The sequence below is a fragment of the Dreissena polymorpha genome, chromosome 3, assembly GCF_020536995.1.
Source record: "Dreissena polymorpha isolate Duluth1 chromosome 3, UMN_Dpol_1.0, whole genome shotgun sequence".
Lineage (NCBI taxonomy): Eukaryota > Metazoa > Mollusca > Bivalvia > Myida > Dreissenidae > Dreissena > Dreissena polymorpha.
The window spans coordinates 121,914,116-121,931,639 of record NC_068357.1 but is presented as its reverse complement, the minus strand read 5'-3'; the positions used below and the strand labels follow the sequence as shown (position 1 = coordinate 121,931,639).

The window sequence follows — 17,524 nt, the reverse complement described above, 5'->3', positions numbered from 1 at the left end:
TTATTCGCCTAATGATATTTTATGCCAACGACTAAAAAGGGGTGACCTTCAAGTTTGAAATTATAGTTTCATAATAATCTAAACCTATTTATATTGTTATTTCACAAACATTCCTCACTAATACTCACAAATAAGAAGAAAACTTGAGTAGTTGACAGCAACCCCATTGCTGCAGTTGAGCTCGATAGGAACAGCTTGGATTAACACATATAATCTGTATTATCGTTAGCGACGTGATTTCTGTAAATTCTTCTGTTATCACGCTGTGGTGATTTTACATCGACCAATGACAGATTTTGGCGCAAAACGATAAACCAAAAAACAGGGCATATTGCGCTTGTCCTATAAGGTTCACGCCCATTTGTGGCTGACCAATCTTTTCACTGACTAAATGGCAAAAAACACTGCCATGGTTACAGTAATTAACGTAAAACATGTATAAAGGACTTTTGTTTAGTCAATAAAACGATAAAATAATCCGCAATAAACATCAAATCTCTTAAATAATAGCGCAAATATATCATTTTTAGTATCAATATTTTTTTTATTCATAAATATATTTTCCTCTTTATATAAATACAAATAAGTTATTAGCATCAGAGTAAACGTGATCGGAAGACTACATATATATACTGACAGAGACGTAGATAACACGTTATATATCTATCTACGTCTCTGATACTGAAAATCCCACAAAACAAGACACATAAATAAGCCGTTTTTTTCTTATATAAATGATAATTAAACAATAATAACACATTTAATTATTTGATCATAATTATAAGTGGTGTGGATGTTGTTATTGTTCATCAGCGATCGAAAGTGTAAGCTTGAGGTTCATGCAACCAATTATAAAACAAAGCCCTCAAAAGCGGAATACATAACAATTGTTAAATGTTGTTAATTTTCTTCACTCACTCCCTCACTCACCTCACTCCCTCACTCCCTCACTCACTCCTCCCTCCCTCCCTCCTCCCTCCCTCCCTCCCTCCTCCCTCCCTCCCTCCCTCCCTCCCTCCCTCCCTCCCTCCCTCCCTCCCTCCCTCCCTCCCTCCCTCCCTCCCTCCTCCTCCCTCCCTCCCTCCCTCCCTCCCTCCCTCCCTCCCTCCCTCCCTCCCTCCCTCCCTCCTCCCTCCCTCCCTCCCTCCCTCCCTCCCTCCCTCCCTCCCTCCCTCCCTCCCTCCCTCCCTCCCTCACTCACTCACTCCTCACTCACTCACTCACTCACTCACTCACTCACTCACTCACTCAGTCATCCATCCATCCATCCATCCATCCATCCATCCATTTATTAATTAATTAATTAATTAATTCATTCATTCATTCATTCATTCATTCATTCATTCATTCATTCATTCATCCATCCATCCATTCATTCATTCATTCATTCATTCATTCATTCATTCATTCATTCATTCATTCATTCATTCATTCATTCATTCATTCATTCATTCATTCATTCATTCTTATTTATTTATTTATTTATTTATTTATTTATTTATTTATTTATTTATTTATTTATTTATTTATTTATTTTTTCGTGCAAATTTAACTGTCTTTGCGTGAATATTCAAATCTCTTTACAAGAGACAAGGATCGATTGATATTTGTAACAATCAAGCATTTTATGATTAATAAAACTATATATTTAATATGTTTTACGCAAGTATTTTGGATTGCTTGTTTTCATGATGATTTTTTGTGCACTGCTGTAACGTACAATGGTAACACGTAATAGCCGATTATATATTTGCCGCTAAACGTTAAATACATTAATTGTGTAGCAGTTAAATTCAACAACATTTTTTATTAATAATTATTAGACATTGTATATTATAATAAAACTGTCTAATATATATACACTTAATCCTGCTACTCCATCATTTCGGACTAATATGTTCTTTTTTTAAATATGTGACGTATATTTTTTAAACAACTGTTTTCTATTTTGGCTTTAAAGTTTGGCTTAAATGACTGCTCAATATGCCAAGAGATGACATAGGGGTTATCATAAATTGTGTTTAATGGCCATATAATCATCTGCCACATGTGGTTTATGCAGGCGCCCCAAGTATAGGTCCCTAATTTTATGACACCATGTTTACTTTGTAGCTGTCTGGACAATAAACGATCATAACATGATAATCGGTTTGAGATGAACGAACATAATTATAATGTGCAATTTAACACCGGGTTAAACATGATGAAACAAACAGTCTCACAATTGGTGTGAACAATTAAATACCAACAACAACCTTTATTAGCATATATGATAACACAATGCTTTTTTGCAACAAAACAGAAAGTTACGCAGTGTGTATAATTATATCAATATATTGATTCAATAAGAGAATTAATTATGTTAAAAACACCAACAGTATAACAGCAGTAATCAATATAATTATATCTTCAACTGTAACTCGTGGAAATTGTAGATTTTATTAAATAATACAAACATATTCAATGACAAATATCATTTAACATGGCTATCATCTTGTTATTAATTATAACTGATTGTCCATATTAATACGCAGTACATTAGCAGTTAAAATATATAAGCAAGGTTTATAATGTCTTTTTGTATTTACCGACTGCATTAGAATGTCAAATTTATTTAACGTCATCTATGGTTTTAATGTTCCTTTCTAATTTCTCAATATAGGGGGCAAACAAGAAGAAAGTGGTACTCGTTTTCTATAGCTTGACCGTTGCAAAACTTATATTTTCAAATAAAAACAATAGCTTTTAGCGAGAGAATTTATTTAATGTGTTACATTGTAAGTTTTTAAAGACATATTAAGGTTCAAATCAGAACTATTTGTTGCGTAAATAAATTCGATATATATATATATATATATATATATATATATATATATATATATATGTTGTTTTTTGTCAACCTTAATAGTGATTTTTTTATTAGATTAAATTAATTCTGAAAGAATTTGCATTTCTGAGATTTTTTTATATCTCAAATGATGTGCTAATTAAGTTAGGAGATCTTTGTGGTTACCACATATACCGAGCCGTTAGATTGAATTCTACTCCCGAGTTCGTTTTAAGTAATAATAACAAATTATTACTACAGTATATTCGTTACTAAAATGCATTTACTTGCAAGCTTATGTTTTATTCAGACATAATTTATAAAATTATATTTGATATAGTGCATGATTATCAATAAGATCGAGGATTATGTTCACCGTCTTTATATGGGCGGAGCTTATACGAATTCCATCTATTTTTGCCAACCAGTGGGCGGAGTATAAACTTTTGCAGGTGCGCATTACATCACTCGTCAACTGATATGATATAATACATAATCGTCACAACACATTATAAATCCAACATACTAGTATCTTAATTACAATTTCAGTTCGTGCTGTTATAAAATAACTTAAAAGCATTGCTATTATAATTGGTAAATATGGCGTGGTTTGTTCGCTTGAGTGCGATGACTTTGCTGTTGATAGTCAACGAGGAAGTGAAAGGAATCATATCTGGACTGAAGGCTGCAAGGAACAGTATTTCACAGCTGAAGGTATGTTGTAAAGCTTGATCTCCTTATAACATATTAAAAAAGTTCGGTCACCTTTGCCAAACAAAAGTAAATGGATGATTAAAGTGAGTAAACTACGTTCTATTGGGCCACATTTGTAACTGTAATAAAATTATATACTTGCTGGCTGATCAAATTCAGTTTTAATTTGTTCTAGAAATTAAATTATACAATGCTGAACTAATTAAATTTTTATTTGTTCAAGAAATATATTGACATGTTATTATAATACAGTGATATTCCTCTATTGTTTTCAACGATATAATTACGTTTTCTTAGTATGAATAAAAAAATATTTAAAAATCAATATTGAATTTGCTTGATAAATCATACCAGTATAAATCACAGTTTGGGTATTGGGTGTAGTGTGACATGTGTCCGCTTAGGTTAATTAATCACAGATAACGCTGCTTATTAAAATATACATGTATTTAACACCCCAAACCACCGCTTCACACATTTCCTTGCATTTCGCACAATGTCAGAGGCCTGTTGGTCCACGGTCGCCCAAATCATTTTGGCCAATCAGAACACTGATCTTGAATCAGGGGAGAGGATAGGCTATAGTAAGTGGTGGTGATCTCCCTTTCTGTTTTGAACTTGTTTAACAAGGGTTTTTAGAGAGTCCAGAGAATTTTATATTCGTCAGTATTTTATACTGACCAAAGCTTACATACTATAAAACAGCTGTTGTTGACCAGAGACTACGTTGCAGTTTAAGAGAACCGCGTTGCGTGACATTTAATCGTTTGAAAGTGCTCGTTTAGAATTTGTAATTTGATTTCGCGACGTTACCTATTTAAAAACTGAACGTTGTTAAACTTGTTTGGAAAATCCAGGTTCGGATTGTATTTGAATTCGGGCGTTTGTTTGTTGTCGTGTTGTATTTTGAGTTTTTAAACTTCCCCAGGGTTCGTGGAACGATGTCCTTTGTTATTCTCATACCGACAATAAATAAATTTTGATTTGATTTGATTCGGGAAGCCTTTTGTTTATTCTGGAATCCGGAGAACTGCCCCCTTATTTTAAAGGTGGCGGAGAGGTGCCCCCCCATCAAATCGGTAGGGGCGGAAAACTGCCCCCCCTGTCAGAATTTAGTAGGCGGATATCTGCCCCCCCCCCATCAAATCTGTAGGGGCGGAGAAATGCCCCCCCCGTGTCATATTAGTTATTAGTAACGTAGTGAAAACAATACTTACGGGTAATTTTACGTTATCGCCGTACACATTTTATCCGGTAACAAATTAATTTAAGTACAAGTATATTGCCATTTATCGAACTGAATAACACAAATTGTCTAGAGGCATGTGATAATACTGTTTAAGGCCCTTGGTACGCATCTTCACCACTCACTATACATGAATGCCATGTAAAAGTCGTGTTTTAATAAGAGCCATAAACATAGTCGAGATCCACACAGGAAACGCGTGCATGTTAATACTGGCCATGTGTCGCAACTATATATAGACGTGCAACTCAGTACTTATGGAGGAAAAGTTACATCGGAATTAATTTACATTATAAAGATAGTATTGACCCATGGAAAAAAAACGTAACTAAACGTATAAAAAAGTAAATTAATAGGCAAAGCAAAGGCAATAATTTAGCTGACTTAAAGAAAAAAGTAAAGTGAAGTCGAATTAATAATCAATTTATTTATGTTGTTTAGTTAATTCATGTGAAATACAAAATAACATACATAAATACACACATTACATGCATACATACATTCACAGTTACAATCATACAGACATACATTAAAAAATATATACATGCTTACATAAACGTTCAAAACATACATTCATACATACATACAATCTGCAACAGTTAGCATTTTGAGCAGATCATGTCGACATGCCAAACAAACAAAATCGGTAACAGTTGCTTTAATTAGCAGCTAATTAGGCAGGCAGAGAACTTGTTACCGTTAACGATAAGCACCGCGATCTTTTAATTGGTAGACCGGACCGACCTTAATTGTTAAGAACTTGTTAGCTTTGAATAAAGCCGCATACGGGTTTATTATATTGAACCGTCCAAATCCGTAATTGGCGAAAACAAACAAATAAATTATTGTTTTCAGCTTGCATACGGATGGATTAAATTGCATGCTAATTGTTTGTTTTGATTACGGGGAAAATATCAAATAATTCAGCCGCGAAAACTTTTTATTAGCAAAAAGTGATTTGTTTTTCTTTGTTAACATAGACGAAAATCAAGTGATTATCAAGATGGCGACGTCCATGCCGAGGCAGGTATTTTTTTGCCGTTTTATAACTTTAATACTTGTACAACTTTATATTACTTTTGAAATTTCACTCAATTTCCAGACATAATAGCAAGAAAGTTACTGGCGTTATTGTCATTATAATACTCGTTTTATATATAGCCGCGAAATTTCTTTAATTAGGGGGCACTTCTCCGGGTCATCAATTCTGACAGGGGGGCAGTTCTCCGCCCCTTATTAATCAGCAGGGGGGCAGTTCTCCGCCCTATAAAAAAAGAGTGAGGGGGCAGTTCTCCGCCCAGTGAAAAATCTTTGGGGGGGGGGGCAGTTCTCCGGGGGGCACTTCTCCTAGAGCCGTTTATTCTGTTTCAGGTGAAGAACATGTCTGGTGCAGCAGCGATGTTCGTGTTCTTATTGCCGGGGATTCCAATGTCCATCGTTTGAAGTCTGCATGTCCTCCAAATGCAAGGATTGACTTTCTGCCCGTATCTGGTGAATAATTTTTAACTGTTTATAGTTGAGTGTGAGACCCAACATGTTTCTGTGGCATGCTGCTTTATATTACCCCTTTTACTGTCTTAAATAGTCTATATAAATTGCCGCCATAATCTTTTGATGATTTTTGCGTTGGCATAATTATTTTAGCTACTGTCTTATACTGCAGTGGGGACGATTGAACTTTACCGGTACGCAACACTTAACATCAAACAGCGTACCCTAACCCTTAACACCTAACACATAACAACTTACACAACACCTTATTATCCTTTTATCCTATATATTTCTTTAGTATCGGGGGCTACCGCCCCCAAACCCCCGCTTTGTTGATGGTTGTAAACAACTGCGTACCGGTAAAGTTCAATCTAGCCCTGCAGTGTTTGTTGCTGCCTTTGGAAAAAAGGTTGCTAATTTTAATATTTATTTGAAGCTTTGTGTACCAAATAATTGTTTTTATGCCCCCGGTAGGGTGGCATATAGCAGTTGAACTGTCAGTCTGTCCGTCCGTCCGAACACTTTAATGGTCATAACTTTTTCAATATTTAACATAGCACCGTTATATTTGGCATGCATGTGCTTCTCATTGAGCTGCACATTTTGAGTGGTGAAAGGTGAAGGTCAAGGTCATCCTTCAAGGTCAAAGGTCTAATATATGGCATCTGTCCATCCGTCCGAAAACTAACATTGGTCATAACTTTTTCACTATTGACGATAGCAATTTGATATTTGGCATGTATGTGTATCTCCTGAGGCTGAACATTTTGAGTGGTGAAAGGTGAAGGTCAAATGTCTAATATATGGCGTCTGTCCGTCCATCCGAAAACTTTAACATTGGCCATAACTTGTTCACTATTGATGATAGCAACTTGATATTTGGCATGCATGGGTATCACCTGGAGCTGAACATTTTGAGTGATGAAAGGTGAAGGTCAAGGTCATTCTTCAAGGTCAAATGTCAAATATTCCGTCCGTCCGAAAACTTTAACATTGGCCATAACGTTTTAAATATTGAAGATAGCAACTTGATTTTTTTTTATGCATGTGTATCTCTTGGAGCTGAATATTTTGAGTGGTAAAAGGTGAAAATCAAGGTCATTCTTCAAGGTCAAATGTCAAATATTCCGTCCGTCTGAAAATTTTAACATTGGCCATAACTTTTTAAATATTGAAGATAGCAACTTGATATTTGGCATGCATGTATATCTCATGGAGCTGCACATTTTGAGTGATGAAAGGTCAAGGTCATCCTTCAAGATCAAAGGTCAAAATTTGCAATATTGAAGATAGCAACTAGATATTTGGCATGCATGTGTATCTCATGGAGCTGCACATTTTTGAGTGGTGAAAGGTCAAGGTCATCCTTCAAGGTCAAAGTTTGAATACATGTACATGGCTTCAAAGCGGTGCAATAGGGGGCATTGTGTTTCCAACAAACGCATCTCTTGTTTTTAAAGAAATGCTTAAAACTCCACTGAATATTGCTTCAATACCCAAAAAGATATTTTACCCTAACAGTTTCATGGTATTTACATGTACACGTCATGTATATTATTACACTGATAAAACATGTATTATGGAATCAAGCAAAATACCCTTTCTGCTGTAACCAAAATGGGGAAAAAGATTGCAAATCCAGAAATTTGACGCAACATAGAACAAGTGAGATAAATATTAACAAAGATAAGCTTGCTTGTCTCGAACATAGCAATGATGACTATTTTTCATAATATTCAATAACAAATGACAACTCAAGAAAAATTATTGCAAATGAAAACCAATTCCAAATGGAAGATCTTATTTTACTATGCAGGTGCAAAGTATGTGTCTGACCGGAAGGGCTTTAGAAAGCTGCTGCATCAAGAGCTGATGTCAGGTTGTTACGACATATTGTACCTGCATCTTGGCTCTAACGATGTTTGCTGCAAGGATAGCAATTTCTACCGGTATGTTGAACAGTAATTTTTCAGTTTTTAGCCGGATTTTTTTCGAAAAAATCTCGGCTTATAGATTGATGTTGTCGGGCGGGCGGGCGGGCGGGCGGGCGGGCGGGCGGGCGGGCGGGCGGGGTGGCGGCGTGCTCGAAAATGTTAAAGTTCTTATTTCATGGTATAACTTTGGTATGCTTGGACCTAGAGTCTTCAAACTTGACATGAAGGTTGGACAGGATTAACAGATGACCACTGGTCATTTCAATGTCATTCATTTGAAGGTCAAGGTCACTGTGACCTTCAATATAAAAAATGTTAAAGTTGTTATAACTTTGGTATGCTTGGACCTAGAGTCTTGAAACTTGACATGAAGGTTGGCCATAACTAGTTAGTAACCACTGGTCATTTCAAGGTCATTCATTTGAAGGTCAAGGTCACTGTGACCTTGAATGTAAAAATATTAAAGTTCTTATTTCATGGTATAACTTTGGTATGCTTGGACCTAGAGTCTTCAAACTTGACATGAAGGTTGGCCAGGATTAACAGATGACCACTGGTCATTTCAAGGTCATTCATTTGAAGGTGAAGGTCACTGTGACCTTCAATATAAAAATGTTAAAGTTGTTATAACTTTGGTATGCTTGGACCTAGAGTCTTGAAACTTGACATGAAGGTTGGCCAGAACTAGTAAGTAACCACTGGACATTTCAAGGTCATTCATTTGAAGGTCAAGGTCACTGTGACCTTGAATGTAAAAATGTTAAAGTTGTTATAACTTTGGTATGCTTGGACCTAGAGTCTTGAAACTTGACATGAAGGTTGGCCAGAACTAGTAAGTAACCACTGGACATTTCAAGGTCATTCATTTGAAGGTCAAGGTCACTGTGACCTTGAATGTAAAAATGTTAAAGTTCTTATTTCATGTTATAACTTTGGTATGCTTGTACCTAGAGTCTTCAAACTTGAAATAAAGATTGGCCAGTACTAGAAGATGACCACTGGTCATTTCAATGTCATTCATTTGAAGGTCAAGGTCACTGTGACCTTAAATGTTAAAATTGTTATAACTTTGGTATGCTTGGACATAGAGTCTTCAAACTTGACATGAAGGTTTGCAAGCACACTTAGATGACCACTGGTCATTTCAAGGTCATTCATTCTAAGGTCAAGGTCACTGTGACCTTGAATGTAAAAATGTTAAAGTTCTTATAACTTTGGTAGGTAAAAATGTTAAATGTCAATTCAAGTTCATATTTGTGACCTTAAATGTTATTGTTGTTCATGTATATGCATGCATTCAAAACATAACACAAGGTTTGCTCATGCCTTGAAAAGTACTTACATTTCATTTTGACCTTTGAAAAATATTTCAGTAATTTAAGTATTGCATTGACAAAAACACGAAAGGTACTTTCCTGTCATTTAAATCAAAAATCCGGCTTCAATGCGGTCATCTCCGACCGCGGAACTCTTGTAGTTTTTATTTAACCTATTTACCTTAGCTTTATTGCAGGGAACGCACTATGCTTATTGAGACACTCGAGTCTGTTCCTGGGAAGAACCAGAACTTGGTGTTTATGGAGAAGATAATGAGAACCTCCTAACTCCCAATCACTAGGCGGACACCACATCCACTACACCATTATGCTTTTACATTGGCCTGTATTATTGAATGTCCACACCAACCCCCTAACTAGAAACCCTGGATCCGCCACTGAACAGCTTAGCAGCATGAATAAAAATGAGCTTGATCAACTTAGTATCATTTTCTTATAAGATTTTTTTGGATTGGCATTTTAATGAAATAAAATAAGTTAGTTTCTCAGATATTTTTGTAGTTGTTTGTAACTTTTTATGCCCCCGGTAGGGTTGCACATAGAAGTTGAACTGTCCGTCAGTCAGTATGTGTGTCAGTCTGTCCGTCCGTCGGGAAAAAAAACTTCAACGTTGGCCATAACTTTTGCATTATTAAAGATAGAAACTTGATATTTGGCATGCGTGTGTACCTCATGGAGCTGAACATTTTTAATTGGTGAAAGGTCATCCTTCAAGGTCAAATGTCAAATATATGGCGTCTGTCCGTCTGAAAACTTTAACATTGGCCATAACTTTTTCAATATTGAAGATAGCAACTTGATATTTGGTGTGCACGTGTATCTCATGAAGCTGCACATTTTGAGTGGTGGAGGTTCAAGGTCATCCTTCAAGGTCAAAGGTAAAAAAAACACACAAAGCGGCGCAATATGGGGCATTGTGTTTCTGACGAACACATCTCTATTTAATAATTGTTTGTGATGGGAAGATAATACAATGAGCAACTAATACCATTACCTTATTATCCCTTGCCATAGGAGGAGGGATATTGTTTTGGGGTTGTCTGTCCGTCTGTCTTTCCATCTGTCCGTCCAGCACTTTTGTGTCCAGAGCCATATCTTGGAAGTGCTTTGGCTTCTTCTTATTCTTTCAAATGACGTTGAACTTAACCCTGGACCGGTGAGATATTCCTGCCTTATAATAAACAATATTAGTGGGCAAGTTCCTTAATCAGAGGAATTTTAACCTTGTTAATGTTCTATAAATAAATATATATATATATATATATTATATGTGTGGTTAGGGTAATTTGAGGAAGGTGCTAGTTTGAAATTATTATCTTATATATTGACCATTTTCTATTTGTATGCCCCAAGATCAAATGATCGGAATATATTGTTTTTGGCCTGTCTGGTTGGTTATAAGAGAAATATAAGTACTTTACTAAATTCGAAGGTTTGTAGGCACTTAAACTTATTTAAATCATATACTCACATGTGGGAAGATTTAATTCATACAAATATTGATAACAATGATGATGAAGAACAGCAGTTATTTGATGACAATATTGATGATGAAATGCCTGTTTCGGTTACATTAAGTACTGCTGCATACAATAACTTCAATGAGGAATCTGGACTTTGGAATTTTAAGTGTAGAAGTAAACATTCTCCCAGACTTAAAGACAATAATGAGTTAAGGAAAAATATCATAAAACGTGATCAGTGGAATGATTCTAACCTTGTTCGATGTTCAGATGGCTGCCTAAAAGGACCTGTATTATTTCCAGATATTCCAGACAATACCGGTCCCTGTGGAAGCGGTTGGCTCAAGCGAGAAGATGACGATAATTACAGTGAAAATGGACTGACCATACACGAAAGACAAAGGACATTAAATATTTACACAAATTTTGCACCTGTAAAATGTGACATTCATATACGTGAATGCTATAATTCAATTAGTAAGCCATGCAGAATTCTTTGGGATGAAGGGGACTTAGATTGTTTACATGTATTAAGTAGGGATACAGCAGCAGGAGATGAAATAGGGTGGAAATTTGTATCTATGGTTATGAATTCTAGTTGCACTTTTTCCTCTTACTGCCATACACCAACATATGCAGACAGAAATTTGACATTTTCAATCAATTAAGGGGCCATAACAGTTTAATTTTACAATGGCTTCAAGGCCTTTCCCCAATTTGGAATGTCAAAATGAACTTTTGCATTATAGTTTATCTGTCTTCAAGGTAACAATCTGGTAAAAATATTATACATAAGACAAGTCGGTCAATTAACAGGCGAACAGCTTTGTTGTATACTTAAATAAACCCAATTTTAATGCCTATTAACTTCAAGTTTCATTCAATTCTATGCAATTGCTACTGAAAAACAACTCTGGTCTGAAAAGTAATTTAGGGTTATCTTTTCGAATCAATACTAGGCTTATTTATATTACATACCCTCAGGTTTGTATACTTGCCAGTTCAGGAGGCGTTATAGAGCGCTATCAGTTTAATGATTATTCCCCGAATATCTGTCAGGTGTGCCAGCTGGGGGCTCCTGGATCACCTTGATCGTTTTCACTACATGCTCACTCTCAGTGAAGTGGCGCTCCAGGTTTGCGTCCGTCAGGATGGCCGCACTCTCCTCTACCCTCCGAACAACCTCGCGACAGCTCTTATCCAGGCAGGTTGAGGTCAGGAAGCCTGTGAGAAGGAGATCGTCCGAAAAAAAATAAAGCTAAACAAGCAAATTTGTTGAATTGATATCCCCCGCCAATATGCTTCTGGACACAAAAGTGTTATATTTGACACTCAAAAAAGCATTTTTTCAAGATACAAAGGGCCAAAACCCCGTAATTAACAGACTGTGTACAATGCCATTTGGCGTGCATCGTCCTCTTATCCATATATATACTCATACCAAGTTTCAATGAAATCGGCCAAAGCACTTTCAAGATATGGCTCTCGACACAAAAGTGCTGGACGGACGGAAAGATGGACGGAAGAACAGACAGAAAGACGCCAACGCCAAAACATTAATAAGTAGATGTCCAAGAAGAATGAATAATTTACATAAATCAAATCCTAAGTTTACGCTTACATTGTTCAATGTGCGGGCGTCCGCTAGACCATTCCCTCGCACCACTTCAGGAAGTTCTTGATTGCCGTTAGTGCATTCCGCACCGTCTTCAGCTGGTGAGTGGTGTTGAGGAACTGTCGTGGACCTCCATATGGCCCATCCACAACAGCATGTCACTCAACACCACTCCTTCCAAGTAGCCAGACAGGGCCAGGAACCGGTTGATCTTCATGTTGACCTCTTGTGTTTTCGACTCGTTTGCCAACCCACCTGGCCTGCTCCGCAGGAACATGTAGTCTACATATGAGTCAACGATTGAAACTGCAACAAGTATTATTGGATGATATTCTATGCTAGATGGTGAAATCGCATATAATTTAAATAACAACCAGTAATTCCAAAGTATTATAATATTTATCTTAAATTTTAATGTACTTATATATATTTCCTCACGGTTTTTAATATATATACATGTTGCAATAATAATGACTATCAATTGAAATGTATATAATTAAAAAAAAAGCTGGGAAAACAGGGCTTAATGCACCAAGTACTGGTTCTACCCCGAAAACGGACTCAAAACTTTACACTATATAAGCAATCCATATTGTTACTTGCAGCTTCTCCGACCATGCATCACCCTTGCATTGGGTTCCAGGCTCAGGCAGTATTTCCGCATTAGGAATGAAAAGTCCTCTTCCTCCTCCTCCTCATCCTCCACCTTCTCATCCTCCTATGCAGAGTCATCATGAGTGGCGAGTCTGCTGGTCACCTTTCCTGAAGTTTTCGCGACCTGTAAATGACGTTTAAATGTAAAAGTTACAAATCGTTTGGTATGGTTTTGTATTAGACATTGATAGAAATATGAGAAATTAAATACAAAAACCACACGAACACAATTTAACACTTACTTTCCGGAAACGGCCTTCTTTTGTAAACAAAATTGAATGTCCCAGCCTCCATTTTGTGCTCCTGTTCTAGATGACGCAGCCGGTCAATCACCGACCGGTCGCACAGCCAGCAAGAGTAGTAATTCCTCGGCTTTGTCTTCTTCACTTTCGGACCGGTCTTAGCACGTGCCTCTGACATCAACGGCTTCATGGGGTCTGCCGTCAGCGCTTGCACCCAGCGAACGTGGTCTGTTACCCGGAGGTACACAGTCGTGTTGCCTTTTACCACGCAAATGGGGCATTGCCTTGGGATAGGCTTTGCGTTTGGTGTCTGAAATATTAGTTTGAAATGTGTACGAAGCAGGTGGCTATCAATATATATGATTTATTAAGAGATGATGAGATAACGGACCCAGTTAATTGATTGAAATAATGATTATGTGATTGAAGCTGTTATGCTAGGGTAAAATACCAAGGAATGTGTATAGATATTGTTAACTTTTTTTTAATGGTGTTAAAAATGAATATTTTATTGCAATATTTGCACATGCTTTGTTTTATTTTACAAAGTAATCACTATTAACCTTAAGTTTATTCTCATGAAAAAAACATACCATTAAATAGCAATACTGATTACTTTATCTATTTGAGTGACATTAAGAGTGACCATGTACATGTATATATCAATCTATACTGTCTAACTCCCCTTGCAGATATCATTGACAGGTAAATATAATATTATATACCGTCTTATAACGATTCAAGACTTGGGCAAAATAAGGCCCCATTCCCTCAACAAAAAAGTATTAATTTTTCCCCAGATAAAAATTCACCGACACTCAAGCAAATTAATTGCCCTAGACCCAGAATTGTCAAGTTTAAAATGTTTAAAACTAAATAGAATTGTTATGTATTTAATTTGGCGGTAATAAAGACTAATCAAGTGATTAAAAAAACATATTATATTGTTTCTCATGTTTGGTTTAAAGTCCAAATTTTTTTTTAAATGATGCCCTATTTCCCCCGCCTCAGGGTACAGGTATCATTAGGCATTCTGAATCAACATTTTCATCAAAAACAATGATTCTCCATTCTTTACAGGCTGGGGGATTAAATTTTTAGAAACAACAATAACCTTTCAAGTCGCATACCAAACGTTAAGACTTTTTAAATGAAAATGTGGATTCAGAATGCCTAATGATTCGGAATACCTTGACAAACTGTACCGTTACCCCAAACCCTGAGGTAGCTGTGGCGTAAAGGATATGGTGTCCGCCTAGCAACCAGGAGGTCACGGGTTCGATCCCCACTGTGAAAGCGTTCTTTAGATCTTCCCTATAGACACTAAGTACTGGTTCTAGGCACCGGAAACAAAATTTACAGCTTTTTCAAATAAGTCCTATGCAATCAAACTAAAATATACAGGTTTGAACTAAACCAGAGGGAGATCTCTGCATGATGCATGTTAGTCTTATTTATAAGACGCGCGAGATACTTTAGAGCGTCAAAAATTTGGACTAGATGCATGTATGCAATATCCCAGTGTGACCCAAATTCGAAGGGTGTAAAGAACCGAATGTAATGGACCGAAATTCGACGATGTAACGGTTACATGAAGCAATATATAGCAAATAATGAAAGAAATAATGAAATGTTTAATAGCACAAAATAATATTTTAAACTCGGCTGTATTACTTTGAAATGATTCCAAGACAATAATCATCCATTTAATCAATACAAATAGAACATCGTCGAATTTAGGTGTCGTCGAATTTGGGTTGCGGTAGGATAACAGAACCCAAGGCGAACATGATGTAGTGCGAACACAAGGCTACGGGTCGAAACCCATTAATAAAAATATATGCAATGACAACATAAGTATGGGGTCAATATACAAAAGATACCGTCTAATTATTTGGACACAAACCACAGTTTACCAACCACTCAAAATGGCGGCGACATCTACTTTCACTTTAACCATTTACTGCGCCCGCCACTGAGCATGCGCATACTTGGTTTTACATGCTATTTTTAGTTGGGCGACGGTGGACCATCGTCCATATGATGTACCAAACAGTGCGCACAACGTTCCAAAAGTGGAACAATGAAGAGGGAGCTCATTAAGACATTTGTGCATAATGTCCTGCACCCTCCCGGTCCCAATTGAATAAGTTTTTATCCTGCTATTTTTCCATCTAAGGAAATTATTTAATATGTAACTTATATCATTATTAAGTAAAATATACTTTCATTATAATTTTTTATGTGTGAAATATACATGGTTGAATAATCTTTTAAATTGTATTACTTAAATTAGTAATTATATTTTCCTTCTATATCTTACTTTCTTTGACTTAAACACGCATGGTTTACTTTTAAAAATGCATGATAATCTCTTTATCTCTTGTATTTAGCATGTCAGTTTGTTTATTAGTGTATGCCAGCTTAATTTTCGTATATGACTTAAATATGTAGTATGTTTAAAAATATAAATAATAAAGCTACTTTTAATATTGGTAATATTTGGTTCCTTAGAATATAGCCTTAAAAAAATCCATCTAAATTCTTTGCGCGCCCTCAAAATCTGTCCTGGCTGTTGTATTAGCTTTAGAAACTTGTGCTGCGAATGGATTAGATGATGAATTTTCATAGGATATTTATTGACGCTCTCAAATATTAAGCTAATTTTAATATTGGTAATATTAAGAGCATACAACCGGGGAGGCAATCAAACAATGGTGGAGAGTTTTCTGGTTTTCTATTTTGTTGCGCAAATAAGATATTGTGAGCAACATTCAAGCCCGGATATCAGACACTAATAGCATAAAGGGGCCTTATCACACATTTTGGCATGTTTTGAAGTAAGTAATTAAATAAATGTAAGCATTGGATCTAAAAAGCTGTATTTTATGCCCTATATAAGCAATCTTCGTAGTTTCACAAAATTAAACGACAACAACAGAACTCTCCAAATTTAATATGAAATCGTTTCGCGTTGCAACGCTTTATAATTTTCAGGTTTTTAAATCGTCAAAAGATGCATATAATGGCTATATTAGACCATGGTAAATGTTTGGTAATACTGTTTCCTCACAAATATCATAACTTAAACGAAAATTTGCGAATCTAAAACAACTTAGGGCTGGGGGTAGCTCTGCCCTTTATCGTGGTTGGGGACGTGCGGGCCCCAGACCCTCAGTCTAATTTTCCGGATTTCACATTTGGGACAATCGACCCCCCTGCTATAGAAGCTTATTCAGAACTGAATCGATATTTTTGCCTGATTGTCAAATTCGGTCATTTGGGCACTCATTGAACAGTGTAGTAAGTTGATCATTCTAGACTCTATAACTTGTAATATTACGGGATGGAGTGGGTTAGGTCCAAGACTGACATAGTTACAAATGTTACAAAATAATAACTTTAATTCGGGCTAGTTAAAATTGATTCGGGCTAGTAACATTTCCCAGCTGGTAGCCCGATCGGGATAGTGCCTCAAAAAAATAATGCCAAGACTGGTGTAGGTATAACAATAAATGTGTTTAGAATTTAAATTAACATTAATGGACATGTGTAGTTCAGCAACGGACAAGATAAATTTCCTAAATTGTTGTTCGTGGACAAGTACAATTTTTTAAGATTTCGCCACCCCTGGACCTCTGCGCTACAAAGTTGTTATTCACTATCTTTATTATCCTTTCAATTATTCGCTCCTAAAAAGTTACTTATGTCGATTTGTTTCGACGACGACATAATGTGGGAATATAAACGGTGTCCGAATAAACATTACTTTATGCGCACTGCAGACTGGTTTCAGTTCCAGCATATAGCGCAGCATTTCTATCGCTATTAAACGACCGCACAGTCTATTAAAATGACAACAAGACTAGCACCTGTTACCTAATCAAAGCACTGGCCTATCTAGTTATGCGGAGATTCCATTCGCCCGAGGCTAAAATACGGTCGCCAATGCGAGCGGGCGACAGTTATTTTACACCCCTGCTAATCATTCGATTTTATTG

General features: G+C 36.3%; 2 protein-coding genes and 1 long non-coding RNA gene across 9 annotated transcripts; 2 read left to right on the top strand and 1 right to left on the bottom strand.

Annotated features, from left to right (window-relative positions):
* The first annotated feature begins 4,037 nt into the window (after positions 1 to 4,037).
* LOC127871267 (uncharacterized) lies at positions 4,038 to 12,225 on the top strand. The gene is made up of 4 exons (XM_052414024.1): positions 4,038 to 4,125; positions 6,159 to 6,278; positions 8,095 to 8,227; positions 12,072 to 12,225. The coding sequence occupies exons 1-4, from the start codon at positions 4,038 to 4,040 to the stop codon at positions 12,223 to 12,225; spliced, it is 495 nt and encodes a 164-aa protein (XP_052269984.1).
* On the top strand, positions 8,368 to 11,617 carry LOC127871268 (uncharacterized). Its single transcript, XR_008045246.1, has 3 exons — positions 8,368 to 8,493; positions 8,795 to 10,705; positions 11,316 to 11,617. It is a non-coding gene; the product is annotated as an uncharacterized LOC127871268 (long non-coding RNA).
* On the bottom strand, positions 12,088 to 15,498 carry LOC127871264 (uncharacterized). Of its 7 annotated transcripts, none has more exons than XM_052414016.1 (6): positions 15,444 to 15,498; positions 14,714 to 14,859; positions 13,524 to 13,833; positions 13,227 to 13,405; positions 12,634 to 12,933; positions 12,088 to 12,236 (listed from the first exon to the last, which is right to left on the bottom strand). In XM_052414016.1, exons 1-4 carry the CDS (start codon positions 15,481 to 15,483, stop codon positions 13,359 to 13,361), a joined length of 543 nt encoding a protein of 180 aa, XP_052269976.1. In that variant the 5' UTR covers positions 15,484 to 15,498; the 3' UTR covers positions 12,088 to 12,236; positions 12,634 to 12,933; positions 13,227 to 13,358. The 7 variants fall into 7 exon arrangements, with proteins under 7 accessions (XP_052269976.1, XP_052269977.1, XP_052269979.1 ...); XM_052414017.1 differs by having other exon boundaries at positions 13,231 to 13,405; XM_052414019.1 differs by having other exon boundaries at positions 13,243 to 13,405.
* Between the last annotated feature and the right edge of the window lie 2,026 nt (positions 15,499 to 17,524).

What these genes read in the sequence shown, in the direction of transcription:
- LOC127871267 (XM_052414024.1), top strand. Translation starts at nt 4,038, where the DNA reads ATGTCAGAGGCCTGTTGGTCCACGGTCGCCCAAATCATTTTGGCCAAT. An exon ending in TGACTTTCTGCCCGTATCTG is followed by an intron (nt 6,279 to 8,094) that starts GTGAATAATTTT and finishes TTTACTATGCAG; the next exon opens with GTGCAAAGTATGTGTCTGAC. An exon ending in AAGGATAGCAATTTCTACCG is followed by an intron (nt 8,228 to 12,071) that starts GTATGTTGAACA and finishes AATATCTGTCAG; the next exon opens with GTGTGCCAGCTGGGGGCTCC.
- LOC127871264 (XM_052414016.1), bottom strand. Translation starts at nt 15,483, where the DNA reads ATGGTTAAAGTGAAAGTAGATGTCGCCGCCATTTTGAGTG. An exon ending in TGTCGCCGCCATTTTGAGTG is followed by an intron (nt 14,860 to 15,443) that starts GTTGGTAAACTG and finishes TCCGGTGCCTAG; the next exon opens with AACCAGTACTTAGTGTCTAT. An exon ending in TAACGGTACAGTTTGTCAAG is followed by an intron (nt 13,834 to 14,713) that starts GTATTCCGAATC and finishes CTAATATTTCAG; the next exon opens with ACACCAAACGCAAAGCCTAT.